General features: G+C 32.9%; 1 protein-coding gene across 1 annotated transcript in view; it reads left to right on the top strand.

Annotated features, from left to right (window-relative positions):
- The window catches only part of FAM172A (family with sequence similarity 172, member A), a 364,503-nt gene that overhangs the window by 147,425 nt on the left and 201,188 nt on the right, over positions 1–15,890 (top strand). The window contains exon 7 of the mRNA XM_004678134.2: positions 7,545–7,763. Within this exon, the coding sequence (XP_004678191.1) occupies positions 7,545–7,763 (219 nt within the window). The remainder of the gene's footprint in view (positions 1–7,544; positions 7,764–15,890) is intronic.

Here is a 15,890-nt window from a genome sequence, read left to right on the forward strand (position 1 = left end):
TTAAAGAGTTTTTGCCATCTAATGAGCAATATAAATTATTAATATTTTCATGTTCTTGGGGACATTCACAGCCATAATTTCACCAACACAGCTGTTTGACCTGGTGACATCATGTTTTGCATATTTTTGCATTTTAATGAGTTAGTCATTTAAAAGGTTACAAAGAAACCATAACTCATAAGTAATTAAATTATTTAGCAGAAGAAGTATGAGAAGATCTTCTGACATAGGTCACTGTGGGAATGGAAATTCATAGCTGTACTCAGTTGCACCTGTTGTCTGGAGAAGGTGGATGTTAAGAAAGCTTTTCCCTTAGGTTATGAAATGATTTTATATATTAAAATATCTGAATCTATACAGTGTGCATGTACACACACATTCACACACATCACCAAGCAGTACATTTTCCTTGTCATGAAATAAGACTAAATATCACTTTTAAGATAAGCACAAACATAGCTTATCATTTAGGTTTAGTCATCCTAAAGTTAGTTTGGCTTGATTAATACTTTCATCATAATGCCTTTTTCCTTTTCTTATCTGCCTTCTCTTTGGAAGAAATGACTTCATGTAGATACCTGAGAGATTTGGACTTGATTGTTATTGGGTTTTTTACTGACTGGAAATAATCTTAAAATGAAAGGTGATTTGTAAGTTTAGTACTGTACCTAGCATAGTGCTTGGTAGAAAATAACTGCTTATTTAATATTTGTTGTATGAAATAAGTGTCTAATGAATTGCTGACTCACTGACTACTTGCAATGTCATTATGTCCTCTCCTTGAAAGCAGACTCTGGAATCACAAAGTATTGATATAGTCTTGACAAACACGCAAAAGTATTTCAAACACAATATTATAATTGAGGAATAAGATGACATTTTTAAGATAAAATGGTTTATATACCATAGTTCTCAAGTAGGTTTTATCTTAAAAGCATACTTTGTATGGTGGGCAGTTGGGTCAAAGTGATATGTTGATGCACCATTGATAGTTTAATAGCTGTGATATTTACACTTTTTATATTAGATTTTCATAGGAAGTTAGGAGAACTTTGGACTTTGATTCAGCACTGTAGTACATAAAGGTATAACTATGATTTGTCATACAGAACAGTAAAGTTCATAAGGTAAATTTATCCATCCCAGTCTCCTTGAAAGAGATGTGTCTGTAGGGCTTTCCTATATTTATCTAGGGATTTTAATCTGTTATTGACTGTAACTCGTTACTTCTGTTTAGTTTAATATATAAATCTGTGGTACATATTTGCATCTTTTTATGAGAATGAGAGGCAAAGAATATAAAAATTCACAATGCTCAGTTTATCATCTGTTCTGGATAATGAATGATAAATGTTTTTTATGATGCTATTGTACATTTTCAAAGTGCTTTAATAAATAAGATATTGATGAGTAGAAGAGAAATCTTCAAAGGTTAAGCACCAAAATACTCTAAAACCTAGAAAAACTTAGAAATAGTACAGGAGATAATGTGGGTAAGTGGAAAGTAAATGTTTTAAAATAAACAGCACTTGAATGACCTGGGATATCAGAACCAGAGACAAGGGTGTGTGTTTGTCAATATATCCTTCATGTTTTACAGACTCCTAAGGGAACGAGGGAAGATACAATTTCACCTTTTCTGTGCCAAAACATTTTAATTATATCTTCTTCCAACTACAGCGGTTCAGTAACCAAGGAGCTGACATTGATGCATGTGTTGATAAAGCTGCAAACATTCAAAATGAGATTAACAAAGATTTTGAGCAAAGGGTGACAGCTAATTTTGCACAGTATTCTGCATCTAATTCAGGCCAGCGTAATAATAGAATATTTTATAACTGTTTTGTTATTCAAAAGGACTTTTATGATACATTTATGTTTGTAGAATCTTTGTATCATTCAAAAATGATCTGTCCTAAAACTATTTACTTCTAGATTGTAACCTTGAAATAATATTAAAGGGGAAGAAACCTCTTTTTTTTTTTTAAATCATACTTTATCCCTACCACTCTTTGCCTTTACCTTAATTTATCTTGAGCATGCTAACGAGGGAAGATGTAAAGATGGCAAACATATATTTTCTAATATTGCTTAGTATGCACTAATAAGATAGCCAAGAGTAGTTATATTCAACTTATTTAATTAATAAAACTGTAGTTTCTTTATATTCTTGAGCTCCTTTGAGCACATTTCAGTGTATTTCTTTTCTATTCTCTACTTGAAGGCAGCTGACAGTCTTCTTTCACTTTTCTTTTTGTTTGTGAAATTTTCCTTTTTTTTTTTTATCCACTCACTTCTCCATCTGCTTTCACTTTTGTTTGCTTGGGCCGTCTCTCATCCCAACTTGATAATGAGGAATGCAGTGTGACCCTGACCTCTATCAGCCCATGCATGACCTTCTGACTCTACCATATAACCTTTGACCTTCTCTTTGACAGCTTGATTAATTACCCTGTGTTATGATTTATGAGTAAGTGCTATGTAAAAATAATAGACAACAGGTGGTCCTCTGAAAACTTTTTGTGGCATGTTTTCTTTTACTGACTAACTTGATGAGCTATTTGAAGTTGGAAACTTATGGGGATAATCTATGTTGGTCCATATCTTACAGTATTTTTATACTATGGAACACGACATGAATTTAGGGAGCTAAAGTCGAAGCATGGTTGTGACAAACATTTTACAAAATACTAGCATGGTGCTATTACCTAACTGTGCATTGGGAAGAAGCACAAAACGGAGTCAAGTGACATTTCAGGCGTTTCAGTCCCAGGTCACGTCTTGAGAAAATTGCTGAAATAATGGAGGGGGCATTTTTCAAGCAGAGCTGCAGCTTCAACAGCTATGTTTACTTTAACGCTTCACTAGTGACTTCTGATTGGTTGTCATGACCTCATCTCACTGTTGCACCTAGGATGTTGCAACAGTGACATATACATACCGTTCTTGTGAAAAAGATGAGAATAAGCACAATGTATATCTTTCAAGAAAGATGAATGGACAGTGGCTTGTCCTTTTTACCATGGGTAGATGTAGTTTCTTTGGCTTTCATTTCCCTTGAGGATGAGCACCCATTATCTTTCAACACAAGCCGATAGAATGCTGAACTTGAGAAATATGATTGATAAATCTGTGTAAAATGATCCTTTACAGAACTTTGCCTGAAGATCCAAACTGATAGTACCAGAGGTCAAGGGATTCTACTCTGCCCTCTGACCTCTTTGGTCACATGTGGCTTGCAGTATTGGCAGGTTAATATGCAGACCTGAGTACTTGCAGCTGATTATTTTAGTTAGCCGGCCACAAGAAAATGGGAAAGATGTAGAATCTGCTGGTATTGTTCATTTTCCTAATAGTTGGTAGTTAATAGGCATATTAACTTGTATAAGTAATCAGTTTTAGGTAGGTTTTGAGGGACACTAAAGTACATTCTGGTTTGGGGCAGGCATTTTAAAATTGGTTCTCTATATAGATTCAATTTCTTTAGTAAGGTTTCTTCTTTGGTTCTTTGTGTTTGGCATCACCTGTCTGTTTTAGACATCTCTGACATAAGCCATCATTGGTTGATTGGATGATAAATGAACTATTATTTATTAGAAAGTGCATCTATGGACTTCAAAGTAAAGAGCCCGGAGGACTATATGTTCTATTTAATTCGCTTATGTTGAATTAAATGCTATGTCTGGCAACAAAATTTTGAAGCTTTCTGATCAACAGCCCACGGTTTATGCCTTATAAATACAGGAAGAAAATGAACCTAATGTAGCTACAAAGGGATAGAAAATGATAATTTGAAGAAAATGATAAATGATAATTTTAATTATATTTACCAATATATGTCATCATGATCACTTCTTCATCTTCTACTAGACTGTGTGATGAGGCATGAGTTAATTAACAACTCTGTGTATACTCTGTCCCTTGAAATGTTGGATACTGGAGTTGACTTGGGTAAATCATTTTGAAAGATGCCAGAAATGTTTTTATTTAGTTGTAGAATGTTAATCAGTTTGATCATTTTTGTCTTGTTAAAGATAATAACTTTTCAACACTCAGCTTTTGAGAAATTTAGAATACTTAAAGTATAATTGAATATAAAAGGAAAACTTCAATATAAAATGTTTAAGGTTTGAGCATGAGCTATGGAGTCTTTCTTACTAGGATAAAATTGTACAGTTCTATCATGATAGTAAATTTGATGGCTGATTTTGCCATGTAATTTTGTAAAACTTAAGGTTGTGTTCATTAAAGGTTACACTAGTCGTCTCTTTTTTGCTATTTCTGCCCATACTGATTCCAATACCAGGAATAATAAGAATTAATTTTTAAAATGATGTTATTTTAAGATATAAACTGATATTACCCTACTTGAAATGCTTGGATTTAACTACTGGTATGTTATCTGCTTTGTTTCACTTTGCCTATTTTGACTCCTTGGAGTCCATGTATTCATGTTGACATGGCAAAAATCTTTGTAGCTTTAATATAAAAAGGAAATGTGTATATGTGACCAAGAGAAAGAAGAAGGTAAAATTTCACCACATATTTGTGGTTACAGCATGTAGATGGGATAGTTAATATTATTTTGGTGCTCCAGCTTTCTCCTACTTATTTATAAAATAGTTAATAATGGTCTCTATGTACATTGCATTAATTAATCAGGAAAATTTTAATTGAAAAATGTTAAGTTTTTTACAGAATGGTAATTGAATTTGCAACAAAGAAATTTATTAAAATTCTCATTTCTGTAGAAAATATTCTTGAATATTTTTGATTGTTATACCATTAATTAAATTGCCAGTATGAAGTGTCTAAATGATAAAATATTTTCTAAATAATTCAGGTGTTTAAAGAGAAACATTCGTTGTTAAAACTTAAATTATAAAAATTATATAATTGATTTATATAGTGGTGATTTAAAAATAGAATCATTTTTCATCTTTTGATGCCTCAGTGAAAAATTGACATTGTGTCTTTATAAAATTGGACAAATGAGTCATGTAATTTTCAGTTACATAATCAATAACTTAGACAAATACTACTTCTTTGATGATTTATATGTGTCTGATTTTTATACTTATTTAGATGGGACACTTCAAATTTAGGAGTCTATTTAAAATCAAGAAGTCACAATAATTTTTCAGAATTGAAGTAAAATCTACTGATAAACCAGATATCATAAAATATTTCTCCTGGATGACTTAAGTTATAATAGTTCTGTTTACTTGGTGACTACAAATTTTGTGTAAGCATTTTACCTTTATTTGGAATTCATTCATTGTGCAAAAATGATGCTCTTGTTTTATCAGTTTATTATAGTTACACTTAATTTTTAAGTTGAAAATTTCTCATCTCATCATTAAAATATAATATGTCACTATTTTCACCTCTGTGAATCCTAAGATTCTCTTTGGACTTGCTAACTGTAACTCATATGTAAGTATAAGAGGGTGTGTATGTGTATGTGTGTGTGTGTGCATGCGTGCGTGTGTAAATTTCAATTCACTGAGAGAAGGCAGGGAAGAGACATGACAGGAGACCACTTACTCAGGGTACAGAATCTAGTAAAGAGGCAATTTTCTTTTTGGCCTATGTGACCTTTTTTGACTATGTTCCTTACACCAAAGACAGTGTACTGAATGCTTCTATTTCACCCTGCTTAGCAGAGTGCAACAGTGTTCTTTTTGGTGGGAGGAGAAGGTATAGCTGAAATTTGAGAAGGGCGTGATAAGTTGTAAGAGGCACAAGGAAGAGGGCTAGGAACTTCCTTCAAATGTGATTTTAATAACTAGTCAAGTGTGTCCAACTGTAGAAAATCACCATGTGACAATCTGTCTACCTGACATTGGTCACAATGAATTACAAGACTTTTGAATAGCTATACAGATTAGAATAAAACAGAACCAAATAAAATATCTTTTGTTGGTAAAACGTTGACTTTCCAAATAAGAAACTTGAAAAGAACTTATTTTGTATATTGACTTAAAACATTTGAATTTAAATTTTTTTCAATTATTTTATAAAGCTTTCACAAAAAAGTACTTATTTGAAAAGTTTTAGATGGATATGTATTGAAGAATATAGGATACTTAAAAAATCAGTTTGGTATATATTATATATAGTTTTCATATATGAAGATGACTTTATCTTAATAGTCTTATCACTAAAATCCAAACTGCAGTGAGCTTGAAAATCTCCAAACTGTATCATGATTGTAGACAATAATATGATTGTGGAGGTTGGGGGAGAAGGGAATAAGACGTTTTTATGTAGTTTGTGCAATTGTTAAAGAAAATCAACTACATGTAGCAATGTAGAATATTTAAAAATAAGATACATGAGTCTGTACTTATAATTTGTGTAAAACTTATAAAACTACCATTAGTTTTTTTTTTTTAAATATTATGGTTGGCAAAAAAATTAAATTTGCAGCTGATTCTACAGTTACAGTTTTGAAAATAAGTTTCTTTGGATTCTTAAATAAAGATATGATTTTGAAAGCTTTATTTCTTATATTTTTTGTATGTTTTTGTCATAGTACATGTTTAAGTATGACCTTGCAGGATTTTCTAAGGCAGAATTAGTATACCCACAGTACAGAATTAAATAGAATAGACAAGATATATAACAGCTTCAGAAATCACTGTTACACATGCTTGTCAGTGGGAATTGTTTATCATTCTCTGTTTTCTTGTGGTTAGATTATTCCATCACTTATAGTGTTACAGCAAGTTCCCTGTCTCTATACAAATGTTTCCTTGCTAGAATTTAATCAGATGGGAAAACATGTTTTTTAAGCTTTTTTAAGGTCTAATAGTTCAGTAAGCTGTATTACAAACTTTGGCACTGGTTTCTTGCTACTAGTTCTTACTAAAAAGAAAATTTGAAAAATCAGAAGAAATTTCAGGATTAAAGAGTTGATTTCATACATTTGCAAGATATCAATTTGTCTTGTGACTTTTATCTTATGACATGTGAAAGACAGACTGAAAAAAATACAAGGTACATGGGTGGACTTTATGCTTTTGATAGTGTGTATAGTGACATAAACCTGTGGCATGTTAGATCAGATTTATTTCCTTTGAATTGCTTGTTCATTTTTACATGTTTAAATAAAAATGTTCATTAAAGCACAATTGCAAAGGAAAAATATCCAACAAAATTTGATTTGAATTATCAGAGTTTATTTTCTCAAATTCTATATGTTAAACACTAATGGATTGAAAGTACTTATTTCACAATTTGTTTCAATCATTTTTGGGGTTCTGGAAGATATGAAGTAATTTTTAATTTAAGCTTTAAAATATTTATGTTACACTTATGACATTTTGTTCTTAAAATCTATACTTGACACAACCATAATGCTGGCAAACAATTTTAAGTAATTTGCTGTTGGAAACACTGGAACTATAATCTTTTAAGAGGAATATATTGATGAATATGCAACTACATTAAGTCACTTAGTATGAGATTTTAAGAACTTTTTATGAGTTGGAATGGATTCTGTGATTAAATTATGCTGCCTACTTTGCTTTTAAAAACAGGAAGGATATGGAGTGATAGTACTGAATCCCAATGAAAACTATATTGAAGTGGAAAAGCCGAAGATACACATACAGACATCTTCTGACAGTTCAGATGAACCTGCAGAAAAGCGGGAAAGAAAAGATAAAGTCTCTAAAGAAACAAAGAAGCGACGTGATTTCTATGAAAAGTATCGTAACCCCCAAAGAGAAAAAGAAATGATGCAGTTGTATATAAGAGTAAGTAATAAGATTATTACTTTCCTTTATACTTCATTTCTTATAAATTGTGTTTTAAAAGAAAGTAATTCTTTCATTTTTAACCATTTAGCCCCCATAGTTGTTCGTTGGATTCTTTTATGCAAAATTACAAAGCACCTCATTATTATTTCAGTGTGATATTTTATATAATCTCAAATGTAATTTATAATGCACTGTAGGAAACATCGGTCTTCATCTTGGGTGGCAGTAGTTTAGTACATTGTTTTCTTATGAGCAACCATCCGTCCACAGTGTCTCAGCTTAACTTCTGATGGCAGATGGAGGGAGGAAAAGTAATTAATATCTTAATAAGTATTTGAACTAGAATAGTTTAGGTATAGTGTAATGAAGGAACTCTGTCCTTTGCTCTTTTCTTACCCAGTGAACCTTTGTACTTTGTAATGCTGGGAGCATGGGATTGTTACAGCAGTGCTACACAAGGAGTTCTAATTTGGGAGGGGCGAGAGGGGGCAGTGCAGAGTGGGCGTCAAATAGTTTTATTTGCATGTCCACACATTCTGTTTGATATACATACTGTTCACTATATATATATATGTGTGTGTGTGTGTGTATATGTGTGTATGTATGTATGTATGAAACAGATTCATGTAATTTTCCAAGCCTCATTATGGATGCCAGAAGTATGATTTAATAGTACAGCATGTCAAAAATGCTACTGGATAATAAATTGATGTGCTCTTCAAAAGTGAGCATTCGGAGCATTTAAACGTAGACAGATTCACATTTTATAAATTATACTGTAAAACAGTAGTAAAGTTTCCAATTATTCAACTTGAGCTATTGTACTTACTTCAAAAGCTCATTAATAAAATATTTCATGCACAATTGAAGGGAAATATGTGGGTTGTTACTTAACTTTAGTTTAGTTCATGCCATCATTGTGCTTCTGTGGACTGAACTCCAGACATTCAAGGCATTTAATTACAGTTTATTCAGTAAGTTTTGTCAGTCAAACAGTAGTAAAAACAGCAGATAAATTCTCAAGACCCCCCCAAAATCTATCTAGAGGAAGAATACCCACAATTCTTCGTTACACAATGTGTCAAACAAAAGTTAGAGGAATTACAGTATTTATGTTTCTGAAAGGCATCTCACTGTTTTATATATTATCTTCAAAACAAAAAAGTGATTAGATTTGAATTCTATAAGTAGTTTACTTTTTCTGGTGAAGTTACATAACTGCTTTTCTTTCCTGTAATTATCAGGGTTGTGATATCACCTGCTTCTGTTTCAGTTATCCTAAGCTTCCTATTATATTTGATTTGGTCTATCCACTATCTTACGACAAACTTAAATTTGCCTCTAATAGTTAGATTTGAAAAATAAATTGAGTAAGGTTTTTGAAATATACTAATCATTAAGAGCATTCAGTTCCCTGTGTAGAAAGCAAACAAAAATTATTTTGCATGCTTTCAATTTTCTTATCTAAATAGTTTTATTTTCCTGTGATATGTACATATTAAACATTTATTTCTGACATCTGTTTGTTAGGCTTTCTTTTCTGTTTTCCCTTTTCTTGCCACTGTTACTTTGAATTTTTTTCTTTTGTTTTCTTGTATGTATACATTTTCTTCATCCTGTTTTTCGCAACTGTCTTGTATCCCTGTTTCTATTTTTATCTTACCAGAAGGGGAAAAAAAATCTTTTTACAATACTTCATTATTATAACTTGCTCTCTCCCTTTGTCATTTTTCTTTAATTTTTTTTATACTCTTGCCATTTTTACTTACTTCCCTACCATGTTTTCTTACCTCCTTTTTTCCCTTGTCCCACTTAACTGGTTTCTCAATGAAAGTGCTAAAAAATAAACAAATAAACTCATATAGGTAACACAATTTTATAACTGCCATCTCAGTTACAAGATGTTACTTCTCTTAATAAACATTCTTTCTCCTAAAATCTTCTGGAATTGTGCAAAAATAGAAAACGTAATACACTGGACACATATTTCTAGACGGTAGGCACGGTGCTATAATAGGAAAGAGAACAATGGTTCATTTTGTGTGAGGTGTGTCTCAGGTAATTTTGATTCATAAGAAAAGTGACTTCTGAACTATTTTCCTTTATATATCTCCAGATAGCAAGTGTTTGTAATCATCACACTATGTGATAGAGATGAATTAATTTTTATTTAATGCTTCTTAACTATTTGCATTTTGGGAGTGGCCAAGTATTCTTTGAAAAGCCCCATGAAGAAGTAGGTATCACATAATTTTATAGTTGAAGAAACTGATATATAAATGTAGGATTGCCTAATTGTAAATGATAGAACTGATTGTGGAAATCAAGACTTACAATTGCTATTCACGGTTTATCCTTTTCCTCTTTACTTCATTGTTCTGAAATATGAAAGTATCTAAAACATATCTAAAACATAAAAATTAAATTAGTTATAATAAAAGCAGGATTTAATATAGTAAACTTCATCTGTGAATATGTAAATTGTTATGAGTTTTCATTTAACAAACATTACATGTCTATGAACTATTTACTCTATAAATATTAGTGAATTATAAGTATATAGATATATTACATATAAATACTCTCTTTTGATGGAATCACTACTATTGATCCAGTTTTGCAAATGAGGAGACTGGGGGTTAAAAATTAATAATTTTCCAAGGTCACATAGCTTTCAATGTAAGTTCTATGAAGGCAGGGACTAAGTCTCTTTTGCTTGCCGCTACATTCCCTGAGCCAGAATAGAACTTTCATCATCAATATTTGTAGAACGAACATTGACCTTTTTATTGGATAAGTAAGATGGGAGGGTCAAGAATAAAATCCTAACTAAAATACTTTTAAGTATACTTTTTATATCATTAAATATTTTCTGTGAGGAAATATTCAAATAAGTCAAAACATTTAGGCTCCCAACCCAGTTCAGTGGCTGAGACTATAATACAAAATTAATGATAAAAAGTTAATTCAAGATTCATTTTGTACCTTGATTGATCTGTATATTTTCATCTGAAATGTATAAAGTGTAGTGCCCAGATGATATCCCAACTCTTTTTCTCACCATAACAAATGACCTTTCCTTACTATGAATTGTGGAAATTATTATGATTCCTTTATCATTTACTATCTTGAGCTATCTCATATGTTTTGTCTCATAATATTATTAATATTACCAAGTTATCTTTTATGCCTTTCCACTAGGTCATCCCACAATTCTCTGGATTCCTTGAGTATGGTTTAAAGATATTGCAGTTGCACACCATTTCTTAAGGAGTAAACAGATAAGAGCAAGTTACTACAGTAGTACAAGACATTCTTTGAGGGAGTCAGGAATTGATACTAAACTGACTCATTCGAATCCTATCCCTAGAAGCAGGCTAAAAGCTAGGCCATCCATAGCTATCTAGATAACATGACCTGCAACATCAGAATAGGGGTTATCCTGATAACAGTCTGGAATGGAAGAGAGTAGATACTCAAACTAAGGAAAAAGATCACTTAAAAGAACTTTACAATAGATAGGTGCTATAAAAGCAGAACTGACTTGTTGCTGATCTGTCTAATCTTGTTTTGAAACTGCTTCATTATCTCTTCCTGAAGATGAGATTTGGCTGTGGGCTAAGGTGATGAGAAATATGGAAGTGGGATTAGAGTCTAGCACATTAAAATAAATATATATGTGTGTATATATATGTATATATATATATATTACTAGGGGTGATGGTGGAAAAGTAGTTACATAGCCACATAAGTTAAAACCCAAATGTGGAGGAGACTTTTACAGAACAGGAAACTTGGCAGAGCCTGGCATTACACATTGAAGTTACTCAAATATTTATGGGTTGATTGCTTGTTGACATCCATCAAAAATCTTACTCCTTTAAATGCAAGATATTTGGTGTCTCGTTTCCTGACTAATTTTTTTCATCATTCATGTGAATTTTTGCAATTGAAACAGCCAACTTTGATAAGCTGAAGCTTTCTTTTAAAAATATGTTTTTAATGTTCTGACTTGAATTATGTCCACAGTATTAGTAAAGGCTGTGTTCTCTGCTAATGCCACTGGAATTACTTCTACCTGGTGTTCTAGCAACCAAGTTCAATTTATTTATAGTACAATCAATGATTTTTTTAATTTCTGGAACAATTTTATTTTCTAGTCTATTCAAGTATTTGACTTTTCTTTTTGGCATCTAGAAAAATAGCCAAAAATCTCTTTTCAGACATTTGCATATCTCTGATGTACACCGGAAGAGACATAGTAGGAGTCTAAAACTTAAAAGCTAACAAAGTATAATTTTTTGGTACTAAACAAGTATAAATAGACATGACTGATATTGGATTATATAGCACATTTCTGATAGATGAAGAGCAGTTTGAGAGATCAAAGTAGTTACTGTTTCATGTGGCAACTTTCCTTAACTATGAAATAATGTACTTTCTGGCATATATTACGGCTTATTAAGGGGATTGATTTGGTCTAGGCAATAAACATCATGTCAGACATGCCTGGCAGGAAAGCCTGCTTAATATGTTTTGTAATAAGATGGAATTTTTTGTTCTTGAAAACATCTGCCAACTAAATTCAAGAGTGAAGACAGAAAATGTCATCAATTTACTGGTAATCCTATAAATTTAGTTTCTTCTTGAGCAACACATATCAAGACACACAAAATTCCCAGTGTTAATCACCACTGGTTATAGTACTTTGTAAAACGATGAAACAAAAACATTTTATTTTTATATAATGTGTTAATTAATTCATAATGAATTTTAATATTTCAACTGATAAAATTTTAACAAGCATCTTGCCAACAGATCATTTTTTAAAGCATCTGTTTTTTAATGTGTTGGGTTGAGAACTGAGTCAAATGGCTAAATATGTACATATATTCTTTTTAAAAACATATTTCTACCCCATAATTGTAGATACACTATTTTTTTTCCTTAGACCACCAGGGGTTGCTGCTGTTCATACTGGATCTTGCTTCCCTCAGAAACTGAGTACCCCAACTACACAACATCTTCCCCCCCCCCGCCCTTTTTTTCTCTCTTAGTCAAAATCTTTTAAAATAAAATATAACTGGAATAAAAGCAATAATAAATTTAGCTTTTAACTTATTTTAAATGTTTTCTACACTTGAAAGCATTTATGTTTTTACAGTTGATCTTAAAAACCTGTTGTCATTAACTTTATTAACTCATTAAGTCATTTACAATTGAACTTAAAACCTATAGCCATCTTTGGTAGCTAGCATCTGAACGATATTCAGAATCATACCCATTGCAGAAAGATATATGGAGATGAGATTAAAATGCCAAGTCTGTTGAATCTTAGTTTGAATTTCAGCCTTTCCACTTAATATAGTTCTACCTCAAATAAGTTAACTTCACTGTGCCTGACTTTTTTTTTGTCTGAAAAATGAATGCTAGCATATATAAAGTAACTTTAGTATATGTTATGTAGTCTTTAGACTCCAAAGCCCCAAGTACATCCTGTCTTCTTAAGTTCAAAATAAATTGAGAAAAAAATCCAATTCCCAAAATTTCTAACTCTTGAAACTTTTGGCAGCCTGTCCTAAAATAATACCCGTCTTATCCTTCCAAACCCAAGTTTGGAAACCAGTGAGCAGTAAATCTTCAGAATCAGACAAAAGGAGGTCAAAATACCAACTTTACTAATTGCTAGAGGTGAGTAAAAATGTGGCTTCCATCTGTCTAGGGACTTCATCATATTTGCCCCTGAAATTAACTTTCAGCCTCCAAATGTCTCCCTTGGCCATCACATGATGGCAGGAAAGCTGTAGTCCACCCTTCCTGCACGTGCATCTGAAAAATGCCCAGAGTTGAGCATATTCATTCCTCCATCCAGATGCGCTAGTCAGCTAAGTCACTCTGCTTAGGGGAAGGAAAAAGCAAGGAGTGGGGCTCAGAAAATAGGAATGTCCTCTAACTGAAGTGGCTCCCCATGAAGTCAAAAGGAAAGTGGTTCCCTTAGAACCAGAGTCTCTGATAGATTGTTATTATTATTAGCATTAGTATTTGTATTTTGTAAAACTCCTAAAGCAATAGTTAAAAATAATCATTAATTTGCTATACCATTTCTCAGTTTCTTTATTTTAATGTTTTCATTTAACATGAAAGGAAAACAACCAACAAACTTTTAACAAACTCTTCACGAGTACATAAAGTACTTGAATTCTCTAAAATAAAATAAGATAGTTTACAAGATCTGCTTAAGAATCATTTTTTCAGTTGATGTGATAGATAACATAAAACTAGTAATACGAGCAGCTATGTAAACTCAAATAGAAAAATCAGAACAGATCCAGTTTGTTTTTTTTAAAGATTTATTTATTTGTGCATACAGAACTGGAGTACAGGCCAGAGGTGCAGGGGCAGTGAGAGGATTCCCCAGAGACAGAGTGGGGAGCAGAACAGGCAGATCAACGAAGTACACTGCTGAGGGGAGGGGGTTGGGGGGGCGCTCAGGACAGGTCTGCTGTGCCATGTGGATCACCTCCTGGGCAGGGGTATCGAGCTCATGCGGGAATGGCTTTAGCTTCTTACTGCTGTGCTTTAACCCACTGTGCCACCAGGGAGGGCCCAAATCCATTTTTAACTCTTCTGACATGGACTTAAAAATGTTTCACTAGTCTCAACACCACTAAGAACTCTTCACTGAACTGAAGATGTTTTGAGAATTATAAATTGTTTTCTCCTATTCTCTTCCAACAATAGAAAACCCTGGAGAATCATTTAGCCATTTTTGGTTTTGGCAACTCCAATTTTCATTCCGTTCCTCTTCCTTAATATGGGTGGCTCCTTGCATCCCAGGGGAACACAGATATTTACTCCTACAACCCAGCTGTTATCTTATTTACTACCATATTCTACTAACTCTTTACTGCTTTTTTGTTTTATTACTGACACTGTCTCTCTAGTATATACTTATATTACTTGGTATTAGACTGATTCTGTAGTGGCGAAGAGCCGGATACTGGTGTCTGCACTGTGTATAGGATTGTGCAAATAGTATGTACTCACTCAGTAAAGTTAGTCATAATTATAATACCTTTGACTTACAATCTGAGCTGCATCTGTTTATAACTTACCATTTCTGAACTAAGATAATATCTTACAATAACTGTCTGGGCCTACAGTTGGATTAACCATACTCTCTCTGTTCAGTCATGAGTGTTGGTACTTGTACTTCTACAAACCTCTATTCCCTTCTTGGGAAAAAGGGGCCAATTGCTGCCTTCCTTAGTGAGATCCCTTGTGAATCTTTCTAGTTTGAAGCAGTTTTCCTGTTTTTCTTTTTTCATGTTTTTAATCAAGAAACCAAAACCTGATTAATTTATTTAAATTAAGGTTTAAGAATGCAGCTTGGGATACACAGACCCAAGAAACACTTCAGTATTATTCTGCATTGCCTGAGGTGGAACATGCATACATAAAGGGTGGGACAATTCTCATGCAAGTCCTCTATACAAATTAGTTTTCAGGTCAGCCAGGTTCTGATTCATCACGTCAGGTACAGTGATGTACAAATTTGGTGAAAAGTTAGTGGAATGGTGACTCTCTCAGTTTCAATCTTGGGTGTCTGTGGCAGACAGGCTGTTTCTTCTAGGAAGGATATAGAAGTATCTGGATATACATGAATATGCCAGGAAGCACTGTGACCTCTCAACAACTTCCCTACTCTGTTTTGGACACTCAGGCTAGGATGTCTCCATTTTGGTTTCTTAGTTCTTGTCAGTGTATTCCTCAAGTCTTCTTGTGTATCACCCTGACTTTGTAAATATGTAAAATGTGTCTCAGGGATGTGATGTAAATAGACTTATAGTTATATACTTAATAAAAGTAACTAGATCAGGGTCTGAGAATAAATCTGACTGCAAAGTCTGTGCTTCCCACTATACTAGTTGGCCAATACTGAACATTTTCTAGTGGATCTCTATTATTATTCTTTGTGTACATAAAATATATGCATACAGGCCCTCCCTGGTAGCACAACAGATTAGGACACAGCACTGCAAGCTAGCCACAGCCGCTTCAGTGTGAGTTCAATCCCCAGCCCTGGAAGTGACCCACATGACGCAGCAGACCTCTCCTGTCTTG

The sequence above is a fragment of the Condylura cristata genome, unplaced genomic scaffold (assembly GCF_000260355.1).
Source record: "Condylura cristata isolate star-nosed mole 26May11 unplaced genomic scaffold, ConCri1.0 scaffold00007, whole genome shotgun sequence".
Lineage (NCBI taxonomy): Eukaryota > Metazoa > Chordata > Mammalia > Eulipotyphla > Talpidae > Condylura > Condylura cristata.